Source organism: Myxocyprinus asiaticus, chromosome 32, assembly GCF_019703515.2.
Source record: "Myxocyprinus asiaticus isolate MX2 ecotype Aquarium Trade chromosome 32, UBuf_Myxa_2, whole genome shotgun sequence".
Lineage (NCBI taxonomy): Eukaryota > Metazoa > Chordata > Actinopteri > Cypriniformes > Catostomidae > Myxocyprinus > Myxocyprinus asiaticus.
Window position 1 is genome coordinate 8,779,389 of NC_059375.1, and position 24,706 is coordinate 8,804,094.

Sequence of the window (24,706 nt, forward strand, 5' to 3'; positions counted from 1 at the left end):
CAGCATGTTCCCTGACGTACTACTATCTATGGAAGCATAAGCGGTAATTCTGGCATCTCATCCAATCACAATCCAGCCTCTGCTTTAAAAACTCGTCAGCTGCCTTTCATCGCTTGTAATGCCTCGTTGTTTTCTTTCACCCCCACCACCCCATCACAACCAGTTTAGGTCTCGTCCTGCCGAAGGGGTCAGCTCCTCTCCCCGCCGTCATCGCCTTCTAGCAGGAGCTGACGGTTCGAGCAAGTATCTGAGCTCTGAACCGTAGGACGGGGCATACAAATTGAAAACGATATACAGTAGAAATGAAAACTAAATATAAATTAGAAACTAAAAAAAACCCCTGGTTGTAATAACGCTCTGTTCTCTTTTCTATAAAGGGTAGACCGAGTACAGTAGCAAAAGTTGTAACACTGAATATTTCCATTCTCATGCAAGTTTAAACTGTCATTATCAGTGTGCACATTCACATTAGCATCCTTTGCGTGGGAATATGAAGGATGTGAATAAATCATTATTCCTGACTGAACATGAAAGGACACTTGCTTGTTGTAATTATTTATTTGTTTACTTAAAAATTTAAACATTTTGGGAAATGCCACAATACAAGGTCACTGAGAAAACCATGCAAACATGCAAGGTTGTCAGCGGGGGACAGATGTATCACTGTGTTACTACCCACTGTAAGAAACATGGTAGCAAATGCTCCTTCTAGAGTTTTGTTAGCTTTTCTGTCAGAAAGCTTAGATAAGCAAGACAAATGAATAAATTAATTGGTAGACAGACAGACAGACAGACAGACAGACAGACAGTCAGACAGACAGATGATCGATAGATAGATAGATAGATAGATTGATAGATTGATTTATTGATTTAGAGGATGTTGTTAAATTCGATTGGTTTGTTAAGCCACCTTTTTACATCTCAGACGACTGTCATATTTTTCCCCCAGTGACATTCGCAACCTGGTCATAGAATCATGTTAAAATGACTATATTTTTGCAAAATTATTTTTATGTGGCCTGTTTACATAACACGGCAATTTCCTGGTGGAATGAAGACTAGAGGCGCTAAAACAACAATTACTTTTTGTCACATATTCCCTGTTTTTGCCTTGACTTTTATGTTGAAATCCTTGTTTAGTTCCCCGTTCCTGTTTTCTGTTAGTTTTGTAGTCCTTTTGTAGTTTCTTTTATGATTGTTTTCCCCCTTATTGTTTTCCCCAGGTGTTCCTCATTCCTTTGTTTGCCCTTGTGTATTTAAGCCCTTTTTCCCCCTGGTTTCTTTGTAAGTCTTCACATGTTTTGTCATGTTCTGTGCCTGGTTCCCTGTGTTTTGTTTCCTTTTATTCTGAGTTACCTTGTTTATCTTTTGTTTCATTAAAAGCTGCGTTTAGATCCTCATTCCTCGTCTGCCTCATCACAGAAAGACTGACGAAAAAATTGATCTAGTGGCTGTCAGAATTCTGCTTCTGAAGCAAGAGGACCTTCCAGTTGAGGATCACGTCCGTGAGTTTTTAGAGCTATTGAATTTAGTGCACTATCCAGACCGCTCTCTGGTGGTTTTCTTCCAGACCAGTCTGAATAGTGATCCTCACTGGACAATCTGCGAATATGTGGAGAAGGATCTGGAACTTTGCGGATCCATTTACACAGTAGATTATGGCGGGAACACCGGGCCAAAACCTGTATCTTCTGCTCCTTGCTCCAAGCCTTCCACGGCTCCTTGCTCCAAGCCTTCCACGGCTCCTTGCTCCAAGCCTGCGGCCACGCCCGCCAAGGCCAACGAGCCAGCCTCGTCTGCTCCGGTGACTACGCTCCCAGCTGTCCGGAAAAGGAGAAGGAAAAGGACACCTTCTCCCCAGTCACTGCCAGTGCTCACGACCACGGAGGTCATTCCCCAGTCGCTGCCAGTGCTCACGACCATGGAGGTCGTTCCCAAGTCTCTGCCCATGCTCACGAACACGGAGGTCGTTTCCCATTCATCCTGGACTCTTAGCCTCGAGCCTCCCGTGGCTCCGCCTTCCACGGCTCCACCCTTCGAGCCTCCCGTGGCTCCGCCTTCCACGGCTCCACCCCTCGAGCCTCCCACGGCTCTGCCTGCCTTCGTTGAGCCTCTCCCGGCTCCACCCACGGAGTCTTCCACGGCTCCATCACTAGCCATGTGCTCCAATAAAAGACAAGACCAGACACAAGCACATGTCAAGAGAACCTAAACAGAACATGAAGCCATGCGCTCACAAAGACAAGACATAGAGCATGAGTGTCTGGATCCCGACTCAGAAACAAGACCGAACCTGACCGAAGAGTCAGGATCCAGACACCACGCTCTGAACATGGAACCCAGACTAAACAGAAGAGCACTCTGCAAGGAAAACAACCAAAGTCGTGCACTCACACAGACACAGAACATAAGTGTCAGGATCCTGCCACCACAATAAACATGACTGACAAAGGTGACAGGATCCTGACAATGCCTGTGCAGAACTTGGCACCATAATGCTAGGATGTTGCTAGTCATTGCCAGGGCATTGTTATGTTCAGGGTGGTTGCCAGTTGGTTGCTTAATGTCTTGGATCAAAAGAGCCCTTTTACCAGCAATTTTTGCTTATATACAATATGCTAGGTGCTATAGATTGGATTTTGTTATTCACTGTGCCACAAAATACAACGCCTATGATGCAGATGTTACAATACACAGTACAGTATCTTAAGTTCTTTACCCAGAACTTCTTGTCTTTGTTGTTGGAAGTATCAGCTCATTGGTTCCTCTCGATCAATCAGAGTTTATGAAGAGGAAGATCTGATTGTTATTTCTCTCTCTTGCAGACTGACAGCAATGCCAGTTACCTGCGAGCAGCCCGGGCTGGAAACCTTGAGAAAGCCCTTGAATACATAAAGACTGGCGTCGACATCAACATCTGCAACCAGGTCAAAAACCTTCCTTGATTCAAAATTGACACTTACATTGATATATGGCATCATAAATATTGTTGTAGGCCTATAGGAAGCTGGTAAACTTTTGTGCTGGCTCACTTTTATTCCACCATAATGCAGATTATGAATTATGAGCATGCTAGATTGATAAAAGTACATTATGTGGAATATAAATAAATACATTTATATTATCCGCCTGATCTGGATAATATAAGATAATATAATTATTAAATGCCATTTAATAATAATTAAATATATGAAAATTATCTTTGATTAGATGTCCAGCATCCAGATATCATGAACCTCTTCTTTTTCTGACATGCTTAATTCTGAAACTAAATAGATTTAAATGTAAATACACAGTCAATTAATGCATTTGTATGGTTCTTCTGTTTGTCTGGATGCAGAATGGTTTGAACGCTCTTCATCTAGCGTCTAAAGAAGGCCATGTGGAGGTCGTGGCCGAGCTTATAAAACTTGGTGCCGCTGTGGGTGCTGCAACAAAGGTAAGACCTTGCTCACTAGATTGGGTTGTATGACAAACCACACCTCAACTGAAAAAAATGTGCATCAATGTAATAGACCGAGCATATGAATTAAAGATGTCAAGTGTGTTGCTCTGCTGTGCACGACATCATAGACACAACTCTGCTGCATCAGCAAGTCTTCAATGTCAAATTCGCCTAATGTTTAAAGATTGACTTTGAGTCACTACCAAGGGCTGGATCTACTCGTTCATTCAGAGCATTTTCAAATAAAGATTTCTTTGGGGTTTCCCTATATTAATGCAGGGATTTTATAGGGGTCATGAAGTGCTTTTGTTTTTTTTTTTGTTTTTTATATAATTTATTATCTTCCCTTAGGTCCACTGATAATGTTATGAATGTTTTTGTGCAAAAAAACCTGTCACAATTAAGTAATATATGATCATTTTTGGCCCTCTGTCTGAAAGGCTTGGTTTTGGCCTAAGCGCCTCCTTAAAACTTCAATGTAAACACCCACTGTTCTAATTGGCTAACATCATGCAGCCCCTCAAATTTGGCAAACTCAGTCGGAAGAGAATGAACCTCGACATTATAAAACAAAATTGCTGGGTTTACACAACGCATATCCAACACATTGCATCTGAATATATTAAACTGTTCATCTCAAGCACAACTGTTATCACTCAACACCATAAACCATCAAACAGTCATGATATTTGAAGTATTCATGAATGAAATGGTTTATTTATGTTTTTGAAGTGTTTTTAACTGCCCCCTCCTTCAATAACAGTTCCTTTGCGAAGCTTGAATCGTATTTTGTCTGTTCACAAGCAATCCATGCTGACCTGAGCCAAAAAAACCTGCACATACATAGTCCAAAGAACTGTGAAATTACACATATACAAACTGAAGGCGCACTGAGGTGCACATCAGAGGAAACACACCGAAACGGTCGAAGACGTCCATCGTCAAAGACATCCTATGTTTACATACACCAGCAATTTAAAATAGCACAGATGGGTGAAAGAATGGGCCCATGACATGTTTGTGCTCAAAGCAACACAGGCAGCAGCTGAATGAAATCCTTTTAAGAGTTGTAACTTGACACCGCATCTTTTAAAAGCGGCACGAGGTATGTATCAAGTGGTCAAAGATGTCTGTCTAATGCATGAATACATTCAAGAATAATCCAAAATAGTCCAGACAGGTCCCCTTAGGTGTTATGTTGGGAATAGTTAGCCACGGAAGGCCTGCTCTCTTGACTTGAATTGCATGCATTAACGCATGTTGTGGGATATGTAAATGCAAATGAGCAATGTGTTATGGCGTCACGAAAAGACAGATTTCAAAAGACGTTTCAGAAGGGTGTCAACTATAAATGCTCTTCTTAGACTGGGAAGGAAGTTTTGAGTTCTGAAATTTACAGTATGTTTTTGTACAGTTACCTCTTATGTCTAAATATCAAGGAAAATGTGATTCTCCATTTCATGACCCCTTTAATCCACATCTAAACACTATCAAATGTGCCTTGATACTTAGTTTATGGAAAAGTTATTGGGGATTGGAATAGTTGGCAATTTGAACCCATGGTTTCCGTGATTTTATTGCAAGAATGTTACTTTTTGACCACCTAAACATTGATTTTGTGGTAACACTTTACAATAAGATTCCATTCGTTAACACTAGTTAATTCATTAGGTATCATGAACTAACAATGAACAATATATCTTTTTTACAGCATTTATTAATCTTTGTTAATGTTAGTTAATATAAATAAAATTGTTTATTGTTAGTTCATGTTAGTTCATAGTGAATTAACTAATGTTAACGTGCAACTTTTGATTTTAAAAATGTATTACTATATGTTGAAATTAACATTAACCAAGATTAATAAATGATGTAAAATTCTTGTTCATTGTTAGTTCTTGTTAACAAATTGTGTTAACTACTGTTAAGAAATATAACCTTCGGGGGCCTGGGTAGCTCAGCGAGTATCGACGCTGACTACCACCCCTGGAGTCACAAGTTCGAATCCAGGGTGTGCTGAGTGACTCCACCCAGGTCTCTTAAGCAACCAAATTGGCCCGGTTGCTAGGGAGGGTAGAGTCACATGGGGTAACCTCCTCATGGTCGTGATTAGTGGTTCTCGCTCTAAATGGGGCGAGTGGTAAGTTGTGCGTGGATCGCGGAGAGTAGCATGAGCCTCCACATGCGTAGTCTCCACGGTGTCATGCACAACGAGCCACGTGATAAGATGCGCAGATTGACTGTCTCAGAAGCGGAGGCAACTGAGACTTGTCATCCGCCACCCGGATTGAGGTGAGTATCTGTGCCACCACAAGGACCTTCTAAGTAGTGGGAATTGGGCATTCCAAATTGGGAGAAAAGGTGATAAAAAGAAATATAACCTTATTGTAAAGTGTTACCGATTTCCCTTTTTTTTTTTTTTTTTTATGTATTGTGTAAATTTAATTGTCCTGCCTTTTTTTAAATGAAAAACAGCTATTTAAGACATATCAAAGTACAGTGAAAATCTAAATATTGCATATCAATTACTTAATATAGCAGGCAAGAGTTTGTATTATATAAGTGTAACAAATAGTGGGGGATAAATCTCAGTGGGTCATGACAGGCTGGCATAGGTCCCAGGCTGTTTAGTCTCTGCCCATCACTGAAGTGAAGCCATGACAGTGACAGAAATAGTGGTGATAATTTAGCTAGCGGAAGCAAAATATTGAACAGCTGTTCTGACTGACCGTGTAGAAGTTTGTGGCAACATTGACCTGCTCTATGTTCTTCTGATTCCAGAAAGGAAACAGTGCTCTGCACATAGCATCACTCGCCGGACAGGTGGATGTCGTGAAGGAACTGGTGACTAATGGAGCGAATATCAATGCCCAGTCTCAGGTACAGTGCTTTCATACTTTACGCACGTGCCAAAATGCAAATGCTTCGCAAATGAATTGGAAGTGTGTTGACCTATTGTAAATGGTCATTGTGACAGTAACAAATTTGTTACTTTGGCGGTAACAGACCTCCGTACTCCGAGATACCTTCAAATGTCTGTGCTATTCAACTGGATGTGTTATTCAGCTAGCTAGCTATGAACATGTTCAAAGTTTCACTTACTTTAACTTACATGCTCGGCAAGATTCTCTTAAAACTGTTGCTCTGCCATGGCAGTAGCTGACCTGAAAAAAAAAAAAACTGACCTGGCTTAGAAGATAGTTTATGCTAATGCTCGCTATAGTGCCCCTTGTGGCATTGCTGTGTATGCAATGCTTGCTTGTGTGCATTATGAAGTACGCTCTGGCACATTTCGGAACTGACATTGTTATTTTGTTGTTACATGCCAGTTGGAAAAAAAAATCAGCTTAGACCAACCTAAGTTGGTAAACTGGTCTTAGCTAGACACCACTCAGATAGCACACCTTTATCTCTGATATGTCTGTTTAAGAGCATTTCATCTTGAAGCGTCACATTGTAATTAGCATCTGCTAAACATCTTAAAAAGATCAGATTTAAAAACATTCTAAATCATTAACATCTTAAAGACATCTGCTGAATATCTTGATATCCGAGAGGAAACATCTTATAGACGTATTACAAATGAGCAAAAAACCTAAAATAAATAAATAAATGTCTTCCAGATGTAAACGCACACATCAAATATATGTCTGGGTGATGTACGTGTGCTCTCAGGGCAAGCTCATAAGACTGGTCTGGTTTGATGATTTTAGAGAGGTTTTAGGCTGGAAAAGCAGCTGGTTGACCAGCTAAAACTCTAGCTTGATGAAGCTTGGAGACCAGTTAACCCTCTGGGGTCTGAGGGTGTTTTGGGCCCTGGAGAAGTTTTGACATGCCTTGACATTTGTGCTTTTTTCAGTTGCTTAAACATATTAATGGCTAAAGTCTGATAACACTGTATTCAGCACAAGCTGGGCTACAATAATATGTGAACAACATGTATGTACATGTTTGTATTTTTGAGAAAATAACATTTATGCATGGTTTTTGAAAAAAAAATTAAGTCACTGAAATAAGGCCATATAACACATACTAAACATTTGTTCACTAGACTTTTGAAAACTGGATCTTGTAGCCTAGAATTGTTGCTACAAAAATGATGTGAAAACCATCCTGATCACTCATTCATAAAAAACAATATAGTCATTTAACTTTTGTAAGACGCTTTTAGTGTTAGAAAGGACCTATGCGAGGAGGCGTGGATGATCATGAATATTGATGTGATTTACACCTGAGGAGACAAAGACCACTCCCCTGAGAGAGAATGAATGTGAGGAGACTTAATGATTGAATGTATTGTTTGTAGCTTATACATAAAATCAAGTTTAAGTTAAAAGTAGTAATCTGACTATACATTTTCTTTACATAAAGACTTTATTTATAAACTTTAGACCTATACTACCGTTTAAAAGATGTTTTAATGTTTTTAAAAGAAGTCTCTTCTGCTCACCAAGGCTGCATTTATTTGATCCAAAATACAGCAAAAACAGTGATATTGTGAAATATTTTTTACAATTTAAAATAACTTTTCTATTTGAATATATTGTAAAATGCAATTTACTCCTGTGATCAAAGCTGAATTTTCAGCATCATTACTGCAGTCTTCAGTGTCACATGATCCTTCAGAAATTATTCTAATATGATTTATGAACAGATATTTGCAAGCACAAGCTTCGTTGATGATAATGAGGCAGCATAAACACTAGTTAAAATAATCTAAACATTCATATTATTTTTATATCATATTACATATCATATTTATATCATACAGCATACAATTTAAATACCTGCTTTAGCCGAAACAACATTTAAATGTAAGTAAAACTTGCCTATTAGGACATATTTCAAATGTTAATACTCTGAATACTGGCTGGCAAGTCTGGAAATAGTCCAACTAGTAAAATATGTACATGTTTATATAAAATAGCATGTCAACTAATGTAAGTAAAACTAAATGACTTACTCATCTGGAATTGTATCCTCGGCTGGATCAGATCGCTCTTCAAAATGCAAACGTTCATCGTCGGAGTCCCGCTCTTCTTCTGAGGAAAATGTGAACTCTTCGTCACTATCCAGTACCATCTGTAGAGCTTCCTCACCTGTGTAGCGTGCCATCTTCCAAACGCGCAGGAAAGTGAATGAATCTGATGATGAAACTTGATGTTTTTAAGGCATTGTTGTGGGGGCGTTTACCATTTGCATATTTGCATTGATCACCTCAACACTTTACCGTATGAATAGCGCGCTCTGTTGGTGGGTGGGATCACATTTGCGATAATGAGCTGAACCAGGAGAAACTGTACATCGCTTTGTTTCATACAGATTACATTGCAGGAGAATATTTGTTTTAAATTTGAATTGTTTTATTTAAAAGTAGACATTTTAAGCTTTCTTTAGACATATGTTTCATGTTTCTCTAAGTATTTGTGGAGTTTCACTTCATTTTTTTGACGTGTTTCAGAAAGATGCTCGCGGAGACAGAGACGGCTGAAAGCGCACCCTGTTTATTTTCTTTATTTTACAAAAGCACAAGGTTTTGTTGTTATTGTGAGTGTACACAAATAAAAGTAGACCCTTTCTAGTCTCTAGTGATGTCTTGCACTTATCTGTATGTCCAAAAATGACGGAGTATTTTAAGTTGTTTCTGCTGTTATGAGGAAAAAAATCCAGCAGGACGCGCCGGCGTGTCTGTCGACCCCTGAGGGTTAAGCCAAGTGGGGATTGCCAGTTTGTCCTGAAATGACTCTCAGTGACGTGCTGCTTTTAAATAAAACCCACTTATTTCTCCAGTTTGATTAGAAATTTGGATTTTATAGCGTGTGCGTGTGCGTGGCCTTGTCACCAGTGTTGGGTAAGTTCCTCTAAAAAAAGTAATTAATTACTAACTGCTAATTACATCTTCTACAGTGTAATTAGATTACCGTACTAATTACTCTATATGAAAAGTAATTGCATTACTTATTACTAATTATTTTCTAAAACCATTATCAAACTCGACCAGATGAAAAATACAAGAATAAGCATGAAACTGTTCTTTTAATTCCTTCAAATATATCATATAAAATCAAATAAATTATTCATGAACTGGCCAAAGAATTTAAGAGGGCTGCATTAAATTAGAAAGCATACATTTTAACATTAGACATTAAATTTAGATTTTAAATTCACTGTTGTTTTATATAGAATTGTTCTAGAGTCTATTCAGTATTTAACGTAATTACATCAGAAGTAACTAATTCAATTACTGAAAAATAAGAATAATCCCTTACTTTTTTCAATGAAAAAGTAATTTCATTACAGTAATGAATTACATAGTAATGCATTACACCCAACACTGCTTGTAACTGAAAATACCCTCATTGAACCTGAAATTAAACACACACATGAGTAAGAAATAGAGAGAGGTTACATGTTTTATCTCAGGAACTTATCACAAGTGCAGACTGCTTCTGCTGTCTCATACTGCAGTGCTTAAAATAGAAAAACTCACAAATTGAATGATGAGGCTGTTGGAGTCCTTTTTATCAAACAACTTAGATGCACTCAGTACTGTTTCCTCACTAAAAACTTTTACTCAAAGACATGAATAGTGTTTTTTTTAATTAGATTTTTATCTCGTTTAAATGATGTACACTCACATGAGATTAAGACACCAGTCAGTAGCTTAATAAAAGCTGTTGTATTTTACAAAGAGCAGATTAACTCATGGGGTCAAACTCACTGTATATCAGTTACCCTCCTGTTGTTGGACACTATCGCTTGCAGAATAAATGAGTACTTGTTAAATTATATAAATTAGTCATCATGAGTTAAACATACGCCCGTAAATATGCACATTCCTACACAGTAGCTCAAACCTTTTGCATTTGCGTAATGCTGCTTCCATTTATTAATAAATAAATATATATAACATCAATAATTGAATGCTATACATTGTGTACAAAAACATTTTAAAATGTAAATGGTACAATATAAATTGCATTTAGTTAAACAAAACATGTTTCTCCTCAGTGTGGAAGCAGCAGGACAATATAAACCACTCAGTTATAAATGATAATAAAGAAAAACAAAACCACAAAAGATTTAACTGGTAAGAGTCTTTATTCTGTAAGTTTGGGGACTCCGTAAAGTTACTGTTCTTCTAAAATATTATTTCTTTCATTATGTTGGATTTCAATTGACCTAAATTCGATGTCCAAAACAAATGTTTATCAAATTGCACATATCAGTCTAATAAATAATTACATTTTATCAATTAGTATTTTGCAGCACTAATTTTAAGATTACTGAAGGAGACATTCCCGTTTTATTCTAATCACATAAACTTAACTTAGTCATACATCAAAGATGAATCTCAAAATTCATGAGAAATTTAAACTTGCTTTCATAAAAATATAATAATTAAAAAAAAATCACACCGTTATATATGGTGAATGAAACTCATAAGTATTCTCTTCTCTTTAAATCTGCAGAATGGATTCACACCACTCTATATGGCTGCCCAGGAAAATCATCTGGACGTGGTTAAATACCTCCTGGACAATGGATCGAGTCAGAGCATTGCCACAGAGGTGAGCAAAACCCTCTGTTCCAATCCATCCATCATTTACCTGACTGCAAGTCCCAGGAGCCCTCTGAATCAACAAACATAGAAGTTCATCTAGCAATGATAAAAGTTAAAGATACAACACCCAACTCAGAATACCCTGTAACCTTGCTGTCCTGCTTTGCAAGACAGGAGGTAGACACTAGTTACGCAGTGACTGCATTGAATGCCCTGCCTAAAGTGTGTGTGCGTGACGGAGCAGGCTAGGTAGTGAGACATTATTGTCCTTGAGAATGTACCTGGCCCTTATGTCTCTTAGACAGTAATTATTCACACCAGAGAACACTTCTATTTTTCAAGTGCTAATGTACAGACCTGAGTCTAAAAAAAGAAGAAAAGGGAAAAAAGTGCTTTTTATAAGTCAAAGTAGCTCTAACCCACACCTCCAATTTGGTTTCATTAATTGGATGCCAGCCTTGCCAACTCCTGTCTCCTGACTAGCTAATAACAGACCGTCATGAAAAGAAGAACAATGTAAATAACGTTGTGGCAGTCTCTACAAACGACTGTACTGAAATCACAGAAAACAATTGCAGAAAATGTCCAAAGTTGTAGGAGCAAGCATTTGGAATACTCCGGGATTGTTGTGTTGTGTGTTTGTAGGACGGTTTTACTCCTCTGGCCGTAGCTCTCCAGCAGGGTCATGATCAGGTGGTGTCTCTGCTCCTGGAGAATGACACCAAGGGCAAGGTGCGGTTACCCGCCCTGCACATCGCCGCCCGGAAGGATGACACAAAAGCAGCGGCACTGCTACTGCAAAATGACCATAATGCAGATATCGAATCCAAGGTACCTCCATCAATACACGGCTTATGTTTAGAACTTGTTGTTGCTTCATGTTTATTTCCATTCAACACTTTGGAATTAAAGCAATGAACAATAATACACATCAAATAAAACTGACATTGTGGTGGCTAAAGTAATTAAATGGTAGGTGATGGGAGATGCTCATTGAATTTCTTTGTAAATTTGTATTTACCGCTAGCAGGTGCACCATCCAGTTAAGCCCTTGTGACGTTGTGTGATGTGTGGTTTGTCGCTCTCCCTCACCATGTAGCCACGGTACAGCATGGTGCTTCCATTGTGACTTTGTGAACACTAATCAGACCATTCTCTCTCCCCCCCGCTCTGGTGGTCCTTCTAGATGATGGTGAATAGAACGACAGAGGTATACACAAATAAGCTCTACACACCTCACAAAGCTGCTGTCCCTGCTGCACCTTCCCCTCCTGTCCCTTTTCATCGCTTTTTGTCTCAGTACAATGGCGCTTTATAACTAACAGGCAGTGGGAAACTAGCATGGAGAAGAAAGTGTCTAGTTTAGCTGGTAGAGGTCTGCAGCTGAGAGAGTTACCTGAGAAACTGGTTGCCCAACACTCCTGCCATCTACCATTGTTCAATCAAACATGTCATCCCGCCCCAAAATCACATCATTGGTAGAGCCATACGTTGACATGTCTTGCCCCTCAAACAAACAGACCAATGTTTTCAAAGTTCCACAGAGCCTGCAGAAGGTGTGCATAGCCTTTTAGAGAGTTTATACTCTTATAACACCACCTTGGTCTTGGTCTAAATACACATTTTGCTACAACATCTATAAATATCCAAATGACCTGTTAGACAGTACTGTTGTGAAAAAATATCTTGGTGCTGTCCTGCAGATTAAGGCAGGGTCACTGGAAGGTTTGCTCCTCAGCTGCAGAGCACTTGACCTGTCTCATGCATGACATTTCCCTCCCCAAGCAGGTATCAGCAGAAAGAGCAACTGGCGTTTGCTCTTCTCTTCTCTTCTCTACTGTACTTTACTCGAATCTTCTCTGCCTCTCTATACTCTACTCATTCTGCTTTATTGTACTCTATTCTACTTATCTCTGCTCATCTCTACTCTACTCGAGTCTAGTTGTGTCTACTATATTCTACTACTCGTCTCTTGTTGACTCTACTTGTCTCTAGTCTATTCTACTTCTCTCTTCGCTATTCGTCTCTATTCATTTCTAATCTACTCACCTCTAATAGTCTCTACTCCTCTCTATAGATTATACTGTATTCTGCTCTACTTGTCTCTACTCATCTCTGCTGTACTCTACTAATCTCCACTCTACTATTGTCTACTATACTCTACTTGTCTTTAGTTTACTCTTCTCTACTGTACTCTACTTATCTAAACTCTGTTCTGTTCTACTCATTTCTACTCTTCTTGTCTCTGCCCTGCTTGTCTCTTCTTTATTCTGCTCTATTCATGTCTACTCGTCTCTAGTCTACTCTGCTCTACTGTACTCTACTTATCTCAACTCTGTCTTCTCTACTCATCTCTAGTCTACTTGCCTCTACTCTACCCTACTGATCTCTCCTCGTGTCTACCTTGCTTCTCTCAAGTCTACTCTACTTGTGTCTAGTCTATTCTACTCGTCTCTATTGTACTCGTCTCTATTCTACTATTCTCTACTCTATTATACTCTATTCTGTTCTACTCTACCTGTCTGCTCTACTCATCAATATTCTACTCTACACTACTCATCTCTACTCTATTCTACTCTCCTCGTATTTACTATACTCACCTCTACTCTACTCATATTTCCTCTACTCCACTATACTCCAGTCCTCTCCTTCTCTTCTCTTCTCTTTCACAGTCAGCATGGCCAACAGACTTGTTCCAGCTGTCCTGCAAATTGTTAACAGCTCAGATTTGTACTGCATGACTTGTAACTTCTATACGGTATTAACAGCTGACAGTCAACACTGATTCATCTACAATTAGAACAGTTAGATTTACAAAGGTTTGCTTAAATTTATTACTACATTTGCTATTTATACAATAATATTTGGTTTCAATTTGTTTTTAAATAATGAACATTTTATTGAAAATTGCATACTGTTGGAATTGTCTATGAAAAAAAATATGTGAGTGCAGGTAGACAAAGTAAATTTGACCGCTGATACTCATTTCTATGTTTTTCATATCACAGCAATCATGTTGAAAGCATGTTTGCACAACTGGAGTCATGGGTCCACATGCACTAAAGCTTTGTGTTTGTATGTTAACTCGCCTTTGGCCATACCTGCCAACACTCCCGATTTTACCGGGTTTCTTTTGTTTTGTTTTTTTCCACCCCACATCCTGCTGTACTCCCGATTTACAGTTTCTCCCGATAAACTCATGATTTCCCACATCCACACTTTGCTCATACTTGATCATCCTGTATTTAGAAATGAAATGATGCATCCTGTATCGAATCAATACGGGACGCAATTTTTCCCTTAAGCTGGTCAGATGGCGTCACAGCGAAATTGTTTCACATCGTTAATTTAATATTGATATAAGTTGGAAATTTTTTTATACGGTGGGTAAGGGATCGTCTGAAATCCACACGTTATGCTGAAACGTGCTAATACTGTGGAGGGTGTGGTAAGGGACCGTCTGAAAAGTCCACACATTGTGCTAAAACTGTGGATTTTTTTTTTTTTTATTGAAAAACAGAAGGTTCAATATATGTTCATGTGGTGATGGGGGCGTGGCCGAGCGATGTCTGTTATAGAGAGAGGAAGAACGGTAAGGATTGACACCTGTGGGGAAATCACCTCTAACAGCTGTTTTGTGTTGCAGTGAGTGCTGGAGAGGGATAAAAGGGCAATCCAAACTGCCGGAGTATAGAGAGAGCTACGCTTCAAACGCCAGAGTGTGTGTGTGCGTTTAAGTGTGTGTGCTGAAAAGCCACGTCGTTTATTGTAAATAAACGGCTCATTGAGAAAAGAATACGTGAAGTCCCACTTCCTCCTTCCGACAGATCCAGTGACTTGTTACAGTTCAATAAGATGTACAAAGTTACACAGATCCAACAATGTATGAATACATCATACATTAAGTCACAAAGACTAGAAGTACAGGTGAAGGAAAGAAATATAATTAAAGTAAATAAAAAAAAAAAAAAAATACATATAAACCAACACAGATGTATACATAAATAAGATCAAGAAGATAACTGAATAAAAATTTTAGAAGTCATGGATCAGGGAAGTTCTCAGCATATAAGAAATGATGTACACTTTTTATTATTAATAACTCCAAGATTTTATTGTTAAAACTGTGAAGGTTGTTGTAAGGGACCATCTGAATACATGGTCAATTTCTTGGTTTTATTCATCTTCAATGTAGTATTACTGGCCGGTACTGCTGCTTCCTATATGCATATTAGGCAGTCTGCGTAGTGCACCTACTCCCTACGGGAGCACCATCTTACCCTAGGGGGGCACCAGAAACTCCACCGGCTGCCGTTCCTCACACATACGAACCACAAAAATAAATATTAATAAAAGTCTCACTATTTTTCACAATCCGATGTTGGCAGGTATGCCTTTGGCTGAGGGTTGGCGGCAATAGAGGCTTCATACATCTAAAGAAAGCACATCCTTTAAAACAGAAAGTTCCTCTCGTAGCTCCATGGCAATCACAACATAGTATGAAAGAAGAGAGATTAATGCTGCATTCACGTCATTTCGGAATTAGCGTAATCACAGGATTACAACTCTAAGATTCTAATCTGATCCAAATGTTTGTTTGGGTCCATATCTGCATTACAGATAATTATTTATTTTTTTTATTTTTTTGGAGTTATGAACATTTCATCTCAAATTATGTATGGATGACTTGGAATAAATGGCAGACTCATTTGTCTTGGTGAGGTAATTTCATAGCTTTCATTTACATATGCTTAATATATACAATTAAATAATTTGTTCACTGCTATGCTTAAATTAAAATGACACTATTTTTTTAGGGGTCCAAGAACTGAAGGTGCTGGAAACCTATTGTATTTGTACTGATATTCTTATTAGGGGTCCAAGCACCAAAAGTGCTCTTTTAATGTGCTGTTGTCCAGCAATCCAAAATCTATTCTTCTTCTTCTGCATCATCATCTATTGTCATTCTATCATTCTAATAAAATTCTAATTTTGCAACTGCTAAGAAATTTTACAAGAAAATTTAGTCCACAGCATTCACAGGATCTATTGTGTCCAATTTAATTATTTGGCCTTGCCCTGGCCATATGTGCTTGGACCCTGATGACTGCCGCTTGCGGTTATATTTATTATTATTATTATTATTATTTTGCCTTAAAAGTGTATGGGCAGCCAAAACCATAAGTCCTAGAGACACCAAACATTGCAGGATGGTCCTAAATCCCCCCCACTACTCAGGCGCATACACACACCCATCTGACTCTAGATGGCGCTATAATAAGCACCTTTACGTTTTGGCTCATATCTTCACAGCTGTAAGTGCTAGAATAAAATAATGTTTCCTCCGATTCAGTACAAACAAACGTATATCTCCGATATCATTTCCGCACTGAAAAACATTATGCAATTTATAATTTTCTGAAAAACATACTTTTGCGAACTCCTCTTAGGCTATTTGTCCGATCTGCTCATAATTTTGCATGCATCATCTAGGGACCATCCTGACAAAAAAGTGTTTCATATTTTTTATTTGTCTGATCGTTTCAAAGATATAAGCTAATTCATTCTTTGGCTGTGGCCCAAATTTACTTAATGGCCTATATCTTCTGAACACAAAGCCCAAACCTTACGGAACTTGGAATACTTTGATATCAGAACATTTTGAGGATGCATGCAAAGTTTCATTTTGTCAATAGGGGGCGCTACAGCTTAAAATTCCTTATCAAATTTCAGCAGCTAATAACTTGCGTTGCGAATGTCAGATCGTTACGAAATGTATGGTGCACTTACAGATTGCCAAAATTAGGCTGTATACCAAATTTGGTGAAAATCATCCACAAGGTGCTTCTATAATTAGCTAATTTGCATTTTTGCTAATAACTTCTTATTTATTAGGGCTATAATCAAAATTAGTATTTCTTCTGATTCCTTGAGTCAAGACGAACAAAACATATATATCCGGTTTTATTCCCCCCCCGCCCCCAAAATGTTCCGCCATTTTGGATTTTCTTAAAAACCTACTTTTGTGAACTCTTTCTAGTCCATTTGTCCGATTTGCTCGAAATTTTGTACGGATCATCTAGGGACCGTCTTGACACTTTTTTTTATTTATTTTGTTTAGATTTTGGTTTGTCAGATTGTTTCGAAGATATAAGCTAATTAATTATTTGGGATTGAATTGTAACTACTACTCTGCCTTTATTTTTTGTGCACAATGTTCCAACCATGACAAAACTTAAAACAGAGACACCAGGATAGTCTGAGGACATGTGCTAAATTAAATCAATTTCCTCTTGTCAACAGCAAATAAAATATTATTTATTCAACTATAATTGACTGATTAAGGATGTACTACTGATTTTGTCCACTCGATGGAGCAGCAAGTTAAGAAATTCTATTAAATCCTCAATTAAATGAGTTATTGCCCTTGTAATGTAATATCTGTGCAGTAAAAATAGCAACAGCTATACAACAAATGAAGAGCCCTATGAAATCTGTTTGTTTTTCCTCTAGTTCATTTTTCCTGATTTAATTGTCCAACAATCCAAAATCTCATTTATGCATGGTAAATCAAGGATGTATTACCGATATTTTCCACTAGATGGAGCGCCAAAACTAAAAATCCTTGAAAATCCTCTTTGACTTAGCTTTTTTCTCGTTTAATGTGCTGTTGTTGAGCAATCCAAAATCTATTCTTCTTCATCATCTTCATCATCATCATCTGTTGTCATTCATATAAAATTCTAATTTTGCAACTGTGATAAAAAATCTTTTAGAAGAAATTTTACTCAAAACAGCTGTGTCCACAGCATCTACAGGATCTATGTGTCCAATTTAATTATTTTGGCCATGCCCTGGCCATACATGCTTGGACCCCGGTGATTGCCGCTTGCAGCTATATTTCCTTTTGAATTTTGAATTTTTCTTCACATATCACTTACCTTATATTTAACATTAAGCATACTTTTCACTTACACTGTTGTCTCTGTGGTCTTTTGAAAATACTTTATAAATACGCCACAACTGTGGGACATTCATAATTTTTTGAAAAAGATGATTAAAATAATTTCCATATAATAAATATTAAAATATTTATTTAACTCTTTGTTTTGAATCATCATGGCTTTAAATATGTAATAATAGATACTTTTATACTGCATTTTAAGTTTAAACGTAAAAAGGGAAAAGGGTAAAACAATAAAATCTATACAAAAAAGTAATTTGAAAAGTTGTAAAAATAAATGATGACGGTATGGTTAAATGTTTTCAAGACAGACTTAATGTGACCTTGATATAATGATATAATGAATAAAAACAAAAATGTAGAAATCCATTAGTTCAAATTTTTTTTAATAAATAAATAAAATCAACCCCTGGGAGATAAAAGTGGGCATAGTTGAAGAAACACCTTTTTACTTGATGGAAACTTACAGAAATTCCGTTATGACGTGATTGAGCATTAAGGAAACCTTCAGCAAAAAATAAAACAATTCATTAGCTGGATTGTTTTTATATGGTGTGGAGTGATTAAGTAAAGGATGTGTCATTCATGAATGTTGTACTGAGGTCATCTGTGTGGATCTTTGAGGGATTTACTGCACTATGCTTGGTCTGATATCACCTTCTTATATGTAAAGGATGAGATCAGGTCAGGTGACAGCAGTCAAGGCCTACAGAGTGCTGTATGTGATATTTTGACCCCTATGCCATATTTCTCTCTGTTATTCTCTAGAGTGGCTTCACCCCTCTCCACATAGCAGCTCACTACGGCAACATCAATGTAGCGACCCTTCTCCTGAACCGCGGGGCTGCCGTAGACTTCAAGGCGAGGGTAAGGACACAAACTCCAGCTGAGTGGATGGATTTGAACTGCCCAAAATTGGAGTCAGGACAGGGTCATTCTCTTGCATTTTTACAGAATAGCATACTATCACACTATAATATATATCTCACTCCCTTACAGTAAGTTACAACAGCACACTAAGTAACCAGACTGAATTGAAAAAATAATGCCTGTGTTCGGAGCTGAATAACAACCAAATGCTTATTGCATACTGCTAAGAATACACAAAACACTGCCTAATTGTTTTTCAAAATAAAATGTGAAACATAAAGCATTATAAAGATAAATGTTTTTAATAGTAGTATGTTACATTGTTGTTAAATGACCTTAACATGTTGCATGTTTCAGCAATAAGCAAGTGACGTCTAATTATCATCTAAGAAATAAACACTTTGTAAAAATGTATGTTTTGAATGTCAAAGAAAGAAAGTTATGAAAAAGATGTTGAAATTTAGAGCTGATGTTACTTCATGTTAATTCTTCACACAGGAAATAAAAGGTCAAGTACCCAAAAAGTTTCCTCTGTTGCATACTTCACATTTTAAAAATCTGGGTATTGCAGGCATTCAAACAAATTTGCATACTATGCAAAGTATGCATACTAAAAGTTTAGCCTTAAGTGGGTCCATGTTTTTGTTTTTTGTTTTTTTTTATATCAACAATGGGTCATCATGGAAAGTTAGGGATATTGTAAACTGTCACTAGAGGGTGGTGTAGCTCAGTATGCACATATACAAGATAATGCGGAATAATCTGTGCTATTACAGCCATTGACATATTCTTTCAGGAACATACTGCATGAAAATGTATATATGAATCCAGAAGGTTGAAATAAATGTACCTGCAAAAAAAAAAAAAAAATTTGTTTTGTTTTGTTGTTCCTTAAAGGAATATTCAAGGGTTAAATGCAGCTTAAGCTCTATAGACAGCATATGTGAATTGATATGTGGCGAATGTCATAAATATGTAGAATATGAAAAGGTATGGCCATAAAACATAAACATTAGATTACATTGCAAGTGACATGCAAGAGATGGTGTGATACATTTTGCATACTAAACTTGTATGTGCAAATTTCTATCCAGTTTTTAAACTCATTCAATGACCATAATGTAAAGCCAGTAGTGTTCATAAAATACATGCAAGGATACCAAAAAAAAAAAAAAAAAAAAGCGATATGATGTAACTAGAAGGAACTTAAAAAAGGTAGTCCCATGCCAAAAGGCCAATTTAGACATGTTTACAGCTCGGTAGAATTAATAGAAATGCTTTAAAAAATTCTTACAATTTTCATCCATTAATAGCTCATCAGACTTGCTAAAATGTTAAAAGAAAATGCCCATTATTATACAATCATAAAAACCAGTGAATCAAAAAGCATGTGTTTAATTTGGTACAATAATGTATGTAAGTAACCTTACTCTTGAGACGAAGGAATCTTTATTACTGTATGTGTCATTAAAGGTCTGACATTTTGTTTTGCCTTTTTATACTGTGGCAGAATGACATCACACCTCTCCATGTGGCGTCAAAAAGAGGAAACAGCAACATGGTCAGACTGCTGCTGGAGCGAGGGGCACGAATCGATGCCAAAACCAAGGTCAGTGCCGCAAGCAGTCGAACCAAACGAACTCATTCCTATCCAGCTCTATATTTAACTCATCAGAGAAAGTAAGCACATGGTTTTCCACGGTCTGCATATATTATATAGCAAAGAAAGAGGGAGAAACATATAAATAACAAGCTATAATTTCTAAATTCATTGCATATAATGTTTCCAAGGAAACTTATTAAATTGTGGTTAATTTGTGGCTCAGTTCAGCTGCTTTCTTAGAAGCACAAGATGCTTTTCAAGAACAGGGAATTTATTGGCAGAAAAAATTCTGGGATGCATGCCGTTTGATTCTAATAAATGATAACAGTCATAGCCCTCAGGTTACACATGTTTGGCAGCAGTGTCGAAGAGAAATTGCATACAGATGTTGCAAACATCTCTTTCTCCTGTGGGGGAACACTGTGTCTTGTTGTGTGTTTGATATCTTGGGACATGTCTTTAGTATCGGGAATACATGTAATGTTAATGAAAGTTGACGTTTGTAGATTCCCGGCCTTGCCTCTGAGTGTGTATTATATGTGTGTTTGTTTTTAAACTTTCAGGACGGCCTGACACCTTTGCACTGTGGAGCGAGGAGCGGTCATGAGCAAGTTGTTGAGATGTTGCTAGATCGTGGAGCTCCAGTCCTTTCTAAGACAAAGGTACAATTTTGCACAATTTCTCTGCCTTTAAAGGACTAGTTCAGACAAAAATAAAAATTCTGTCACCATTTATTCACCTCAGTGTCATTCCAGACCCATATCTACAGTATCTTATCTTCTGTAGAACACAAAATGAGATATTAAGCAGAATGTTTACACATATCCAAAAATGACAAAAAAGTGCCATAAAATTAGCTTCTAACTTATATGGACCCTTTTCACACGTCCGCATTCGTGAAGCGGAAGTCGTCAAAGTTGGGTAAACTTGAATGGCGGTGAATGGGGGACCACAGCAAATTAAACTTTTGCTTACCCATTTGCTCCAACAGCAAAAGAAAAAATCAATGATCACGCTCTCACAGCTTTGCAAAAGAAGATGAAAATATAGAGTGCTGGATAACAGCAGTAAGAAGAGAGAAATAGGCCAAATTTTCTATGGTATTTTTTTTAAAACATATTCCGGGGTAATATAATACGTACTACTAAAAGGGTCTGTGAAAAGGGTCCATTGCATTATATTTAAAGTCTTCTGTAACAAAAGCAATAGCTTTGTGTGAGGAACAGACCAATATTTTAATCATTCGATTAAAATCTTCCCCTCTGCCGCATCTCTGAAATCTCATATACGGTTACAAATATAAACAAATATGGCGCATGTAGACGCGTTGCAGCAGGTTTGACATCATGTACTGCAAACCATTTCGACATTAATCATGCAGAATATTAGCAGGATAGAATGTCAATTCTAGAAATCAGCTATGGAATAACTACTAGTGAAAATGGCAATTTCTGATATCAATAATTAGGTTTGCACTAGTAAAATCATTCATTCTTAATATAAAAAAAAAAAAAATTACATCATTACTTGTGCAAATACACAATCTTGATTGCAAAAATATAATTTCAACTAGTAAAAAACATAATTATTGATATCTGTAACTGCATTTTTAAAAAACATTTTTTTTTTTCTTATGATATTTGTAATTTGGTTTTCACTAGTGGCAAGGTTAATTTTGGATATCTGTAATGTGATTGTAACTAGTAAGAAAGCCTTTTAAGATATCTTTAATTACTCCAGATATCTGAAATTTAAATGTTTACAAGTTGTAATACAATTGTTGATAGAAAGAATGGACATTTGCACTAGTTACAATGTAATTATTCATATAAAAATGATAATTGTTTACTAATAATTATTACATTGCTGATATTTCAAATAGTAAGAAATTAAGTATGGTTGTCTGTAATTGCATTTTGAATAGGAGTGAATGACAGATCATAGTAAAATTCTTCAAGTGAAAATGCAGTTATCAGTTATTGTTTTTTACTAGTTGAAATCGCATTTTTGATATCCAGTATTTCTGTGTAAAATCAAGAGTTTACAGTTTTGCTAGTGCAAACATATATACTGATATAAAACATTTGCATTTTCACTAGTAGGGATGTCCCAATACTGATACTGGTATCAGAATCGGGTCCGATACCGCGCTCATGTACTTGTACTCGTGCTTGTAAAAATACACTGATACCAAAAACCAATACCATCTGACATATGAATGTCATTCAGTAAACATTCAGCGCACAAACTGCAATCACATCACGTCCTAATGTGATTTTTAATCTGCAAAGGCTGTGATTTAATGAGGTAAATATATCGTTTGCATGTGCTGCACGCTTCAAAGTGAATGTGTGGAGTCAGTGTTGTGCCGACACAGGCTGCTCATACCTTTTAGAGCTCCTTGGCTCATACACGGAACACACCATCATGAGCATTGCACGCTCTGTTTGTAGCAGATGACAGCGAGCGGAGGGCTAATTCACTTGTAGCATGAGGCACATACATACTACATATTTATTTAATTAAATAGAAGCCTTTTGCTGTTTAATAATCACATTGGGTCATGTAGTGACTTGCTTTTGCAGAAGTGATTAGCTACTATCAAAAACAAACAGGAACTGAAAATGCTTTACTCCAAAATAAAAGCTTCTACCAAAATAAAAGCTCAATTTATAGTTATGTTAGCATATAGATTCTGGTGGCTTTGTTATATGTTAGCACATACTGTAAATAGCAATAATTATGTAATATTCACTGTAATGCGTAAGTAATATCTTACATATGTGATTCTCTGTTATACAGCACTTTATTTGACATAAATAGCTCTTTTGTATGTTCTGTGAGGTTCTGTATAAAAGCACTTTATTTCATAAAAATAATACAGTATTATATAAAAATATAATTATGTTTTCATTTGATTAAGTTTTACTTAATTCATTTATGTAGAAACCATTTTGATGATAAAATTGAAACAAGCTGTTGATATGGAATTCATAAAAAAATAAAATAAAAAAATAAGTATAGGTTTCGTATCGGTATCGGCGAGTACTGAAAAACCAAGTATCTGTACTCGTACTTGTTCTCAAAAAAGAGAATCGAGATTTACTAGTAATTCCAGTGCTGATCTCAATAATTACTCTGGTGGCCAAAAGTTTGGAATTATGTACATATTTTGCTGTTTCGGAAGGAAATTGGTACTTTGATTCACCAAAGTGGCATTCAGCTGATCACAAAGTATAGTCAGGACATTACTGATGTAAAAAACAGCACCATCACTATTTGAAAAAAGTAATTTTTGATCAAATCTAGACAGGCCTCATTTCCAGCAGCCATCACTCCAACACCTTATCCTTGAGTAATCATGCTAAATTGCTAATTTGGTGCGAGAAAATTACTTTATATCAAACACAGTTGAAAGCTATTTGGTTCGTTAAATGAAGCTTAACATTGTGTTTGTTTTTGAGTTGCCACAGTATGCAATAGACTGGCATGTCTTAATGTCAATATTAGGTCAAAAATGGCAAAAAAAGAAACAGCTTTCTCTAGAAACTCATCAGTCAATCATTGTTTTGAGGAATGAAGGCTATACAATGCTTGAAATTGCCAAAAAACTGAAGATTTCATACAAAGGTGTACACTACAGTCTTCAAAGACAAAGGACAACTGGCTCTAACAAGGACAGAAAGAGAAGGCCAGATGTACAACTAAACAAGAGGAACAGTACATCAGAGTCTCTAGTTTGAGAAATAGATGCCTCACATGCCCTCAGCTGACAGCTTCATTGAATTCTACCCGCTCAACACCAGTTTCATGTACAACAGTAAAGAGAAGACTCGGGGGTGCAGGCCTTATGGGAAGAATTGCAAAGAAAAAGCACTTTTGAAACAGAAAAACAAAAAAAGGTTAGAGTAGGCAAAGAAACACAGACATTGGACAACAGATAATTGGAAAAGAGTGCTATGGATCTTAACCCCATTGAGCTTTTGTGGGATCAGCTAGACTGTAAGGTGCGTGAGAAGTGCCCGAAAAGACATCTATGGCAAGTGCTACAGGAAGCGTGGGGTGAAATGTCACCTGAGTATCTGGACAAACTGACCGCTAGAATGCCAAGGATCTGCAAAGCTGTCATCGCTGCACGTGGAGGATTTTGTGATGAGAACTCTTTGAAGTAGTTTAAGAAGTTTTGAAAAAAAAAAATTCAAATTGTAATACTAATTTTTCACATTATTAATGTCCTGACTATACATTGTGATCAGTTGA

General features: G+C 37.0%; 1 protein-coding gene across 2 annotated transcripts in view; it reads left to right on the forward strand.

Moving 5' to 3' along the window:
- Positions 1 to 24,706, forward strand: part of LOC127423362 (ankyrin-3-like) — a 211,160-nt gene that overhangs the window by 76,661 nt on the left and 109,793 nt on the right. For both annotated transcript variants that reach the window (XM_051667608.1, XM_051667607.1), the window contains exons 2-10: positions 2,826 to 2,927; positions 3,341 to 3,439; positions 6,227 to 6,325; positions 10,918 to 11,016; positions 11,655 to 11,840; positions 12,196 to 12,219; positions 18,742 to 18,840; positions 20,354 to 20,452; positions 21,010 to 21,108. In XM_051667608.1, coding sequence (XP_051523568.1) covers positions 2,826 to 2,927; positions 3,341 to 3,439; positions 6,227 to 6,325; positions 10,918 to 11,016; positions 11,655 to 11,840; positions 12,196 to 12,219; positions 18,742 to 18,840; positions 20,354 to 20,452; positions 21,010 to 21,108 — 906 coding nt within the window. The remainder of the gene's footprint in view (positions 1 to 2,825; positions 2,928 to 3,340; positions 3,440 to 6,226; positions 6,326 to 10,917; positions 11,017 to 11,654; positions 11,841 to 12,195; positions 12,220 to 18,741; positions 18,841 to 20,353; positions 20,453 to 21,009; positions 21,109 to 24,706) is intronic.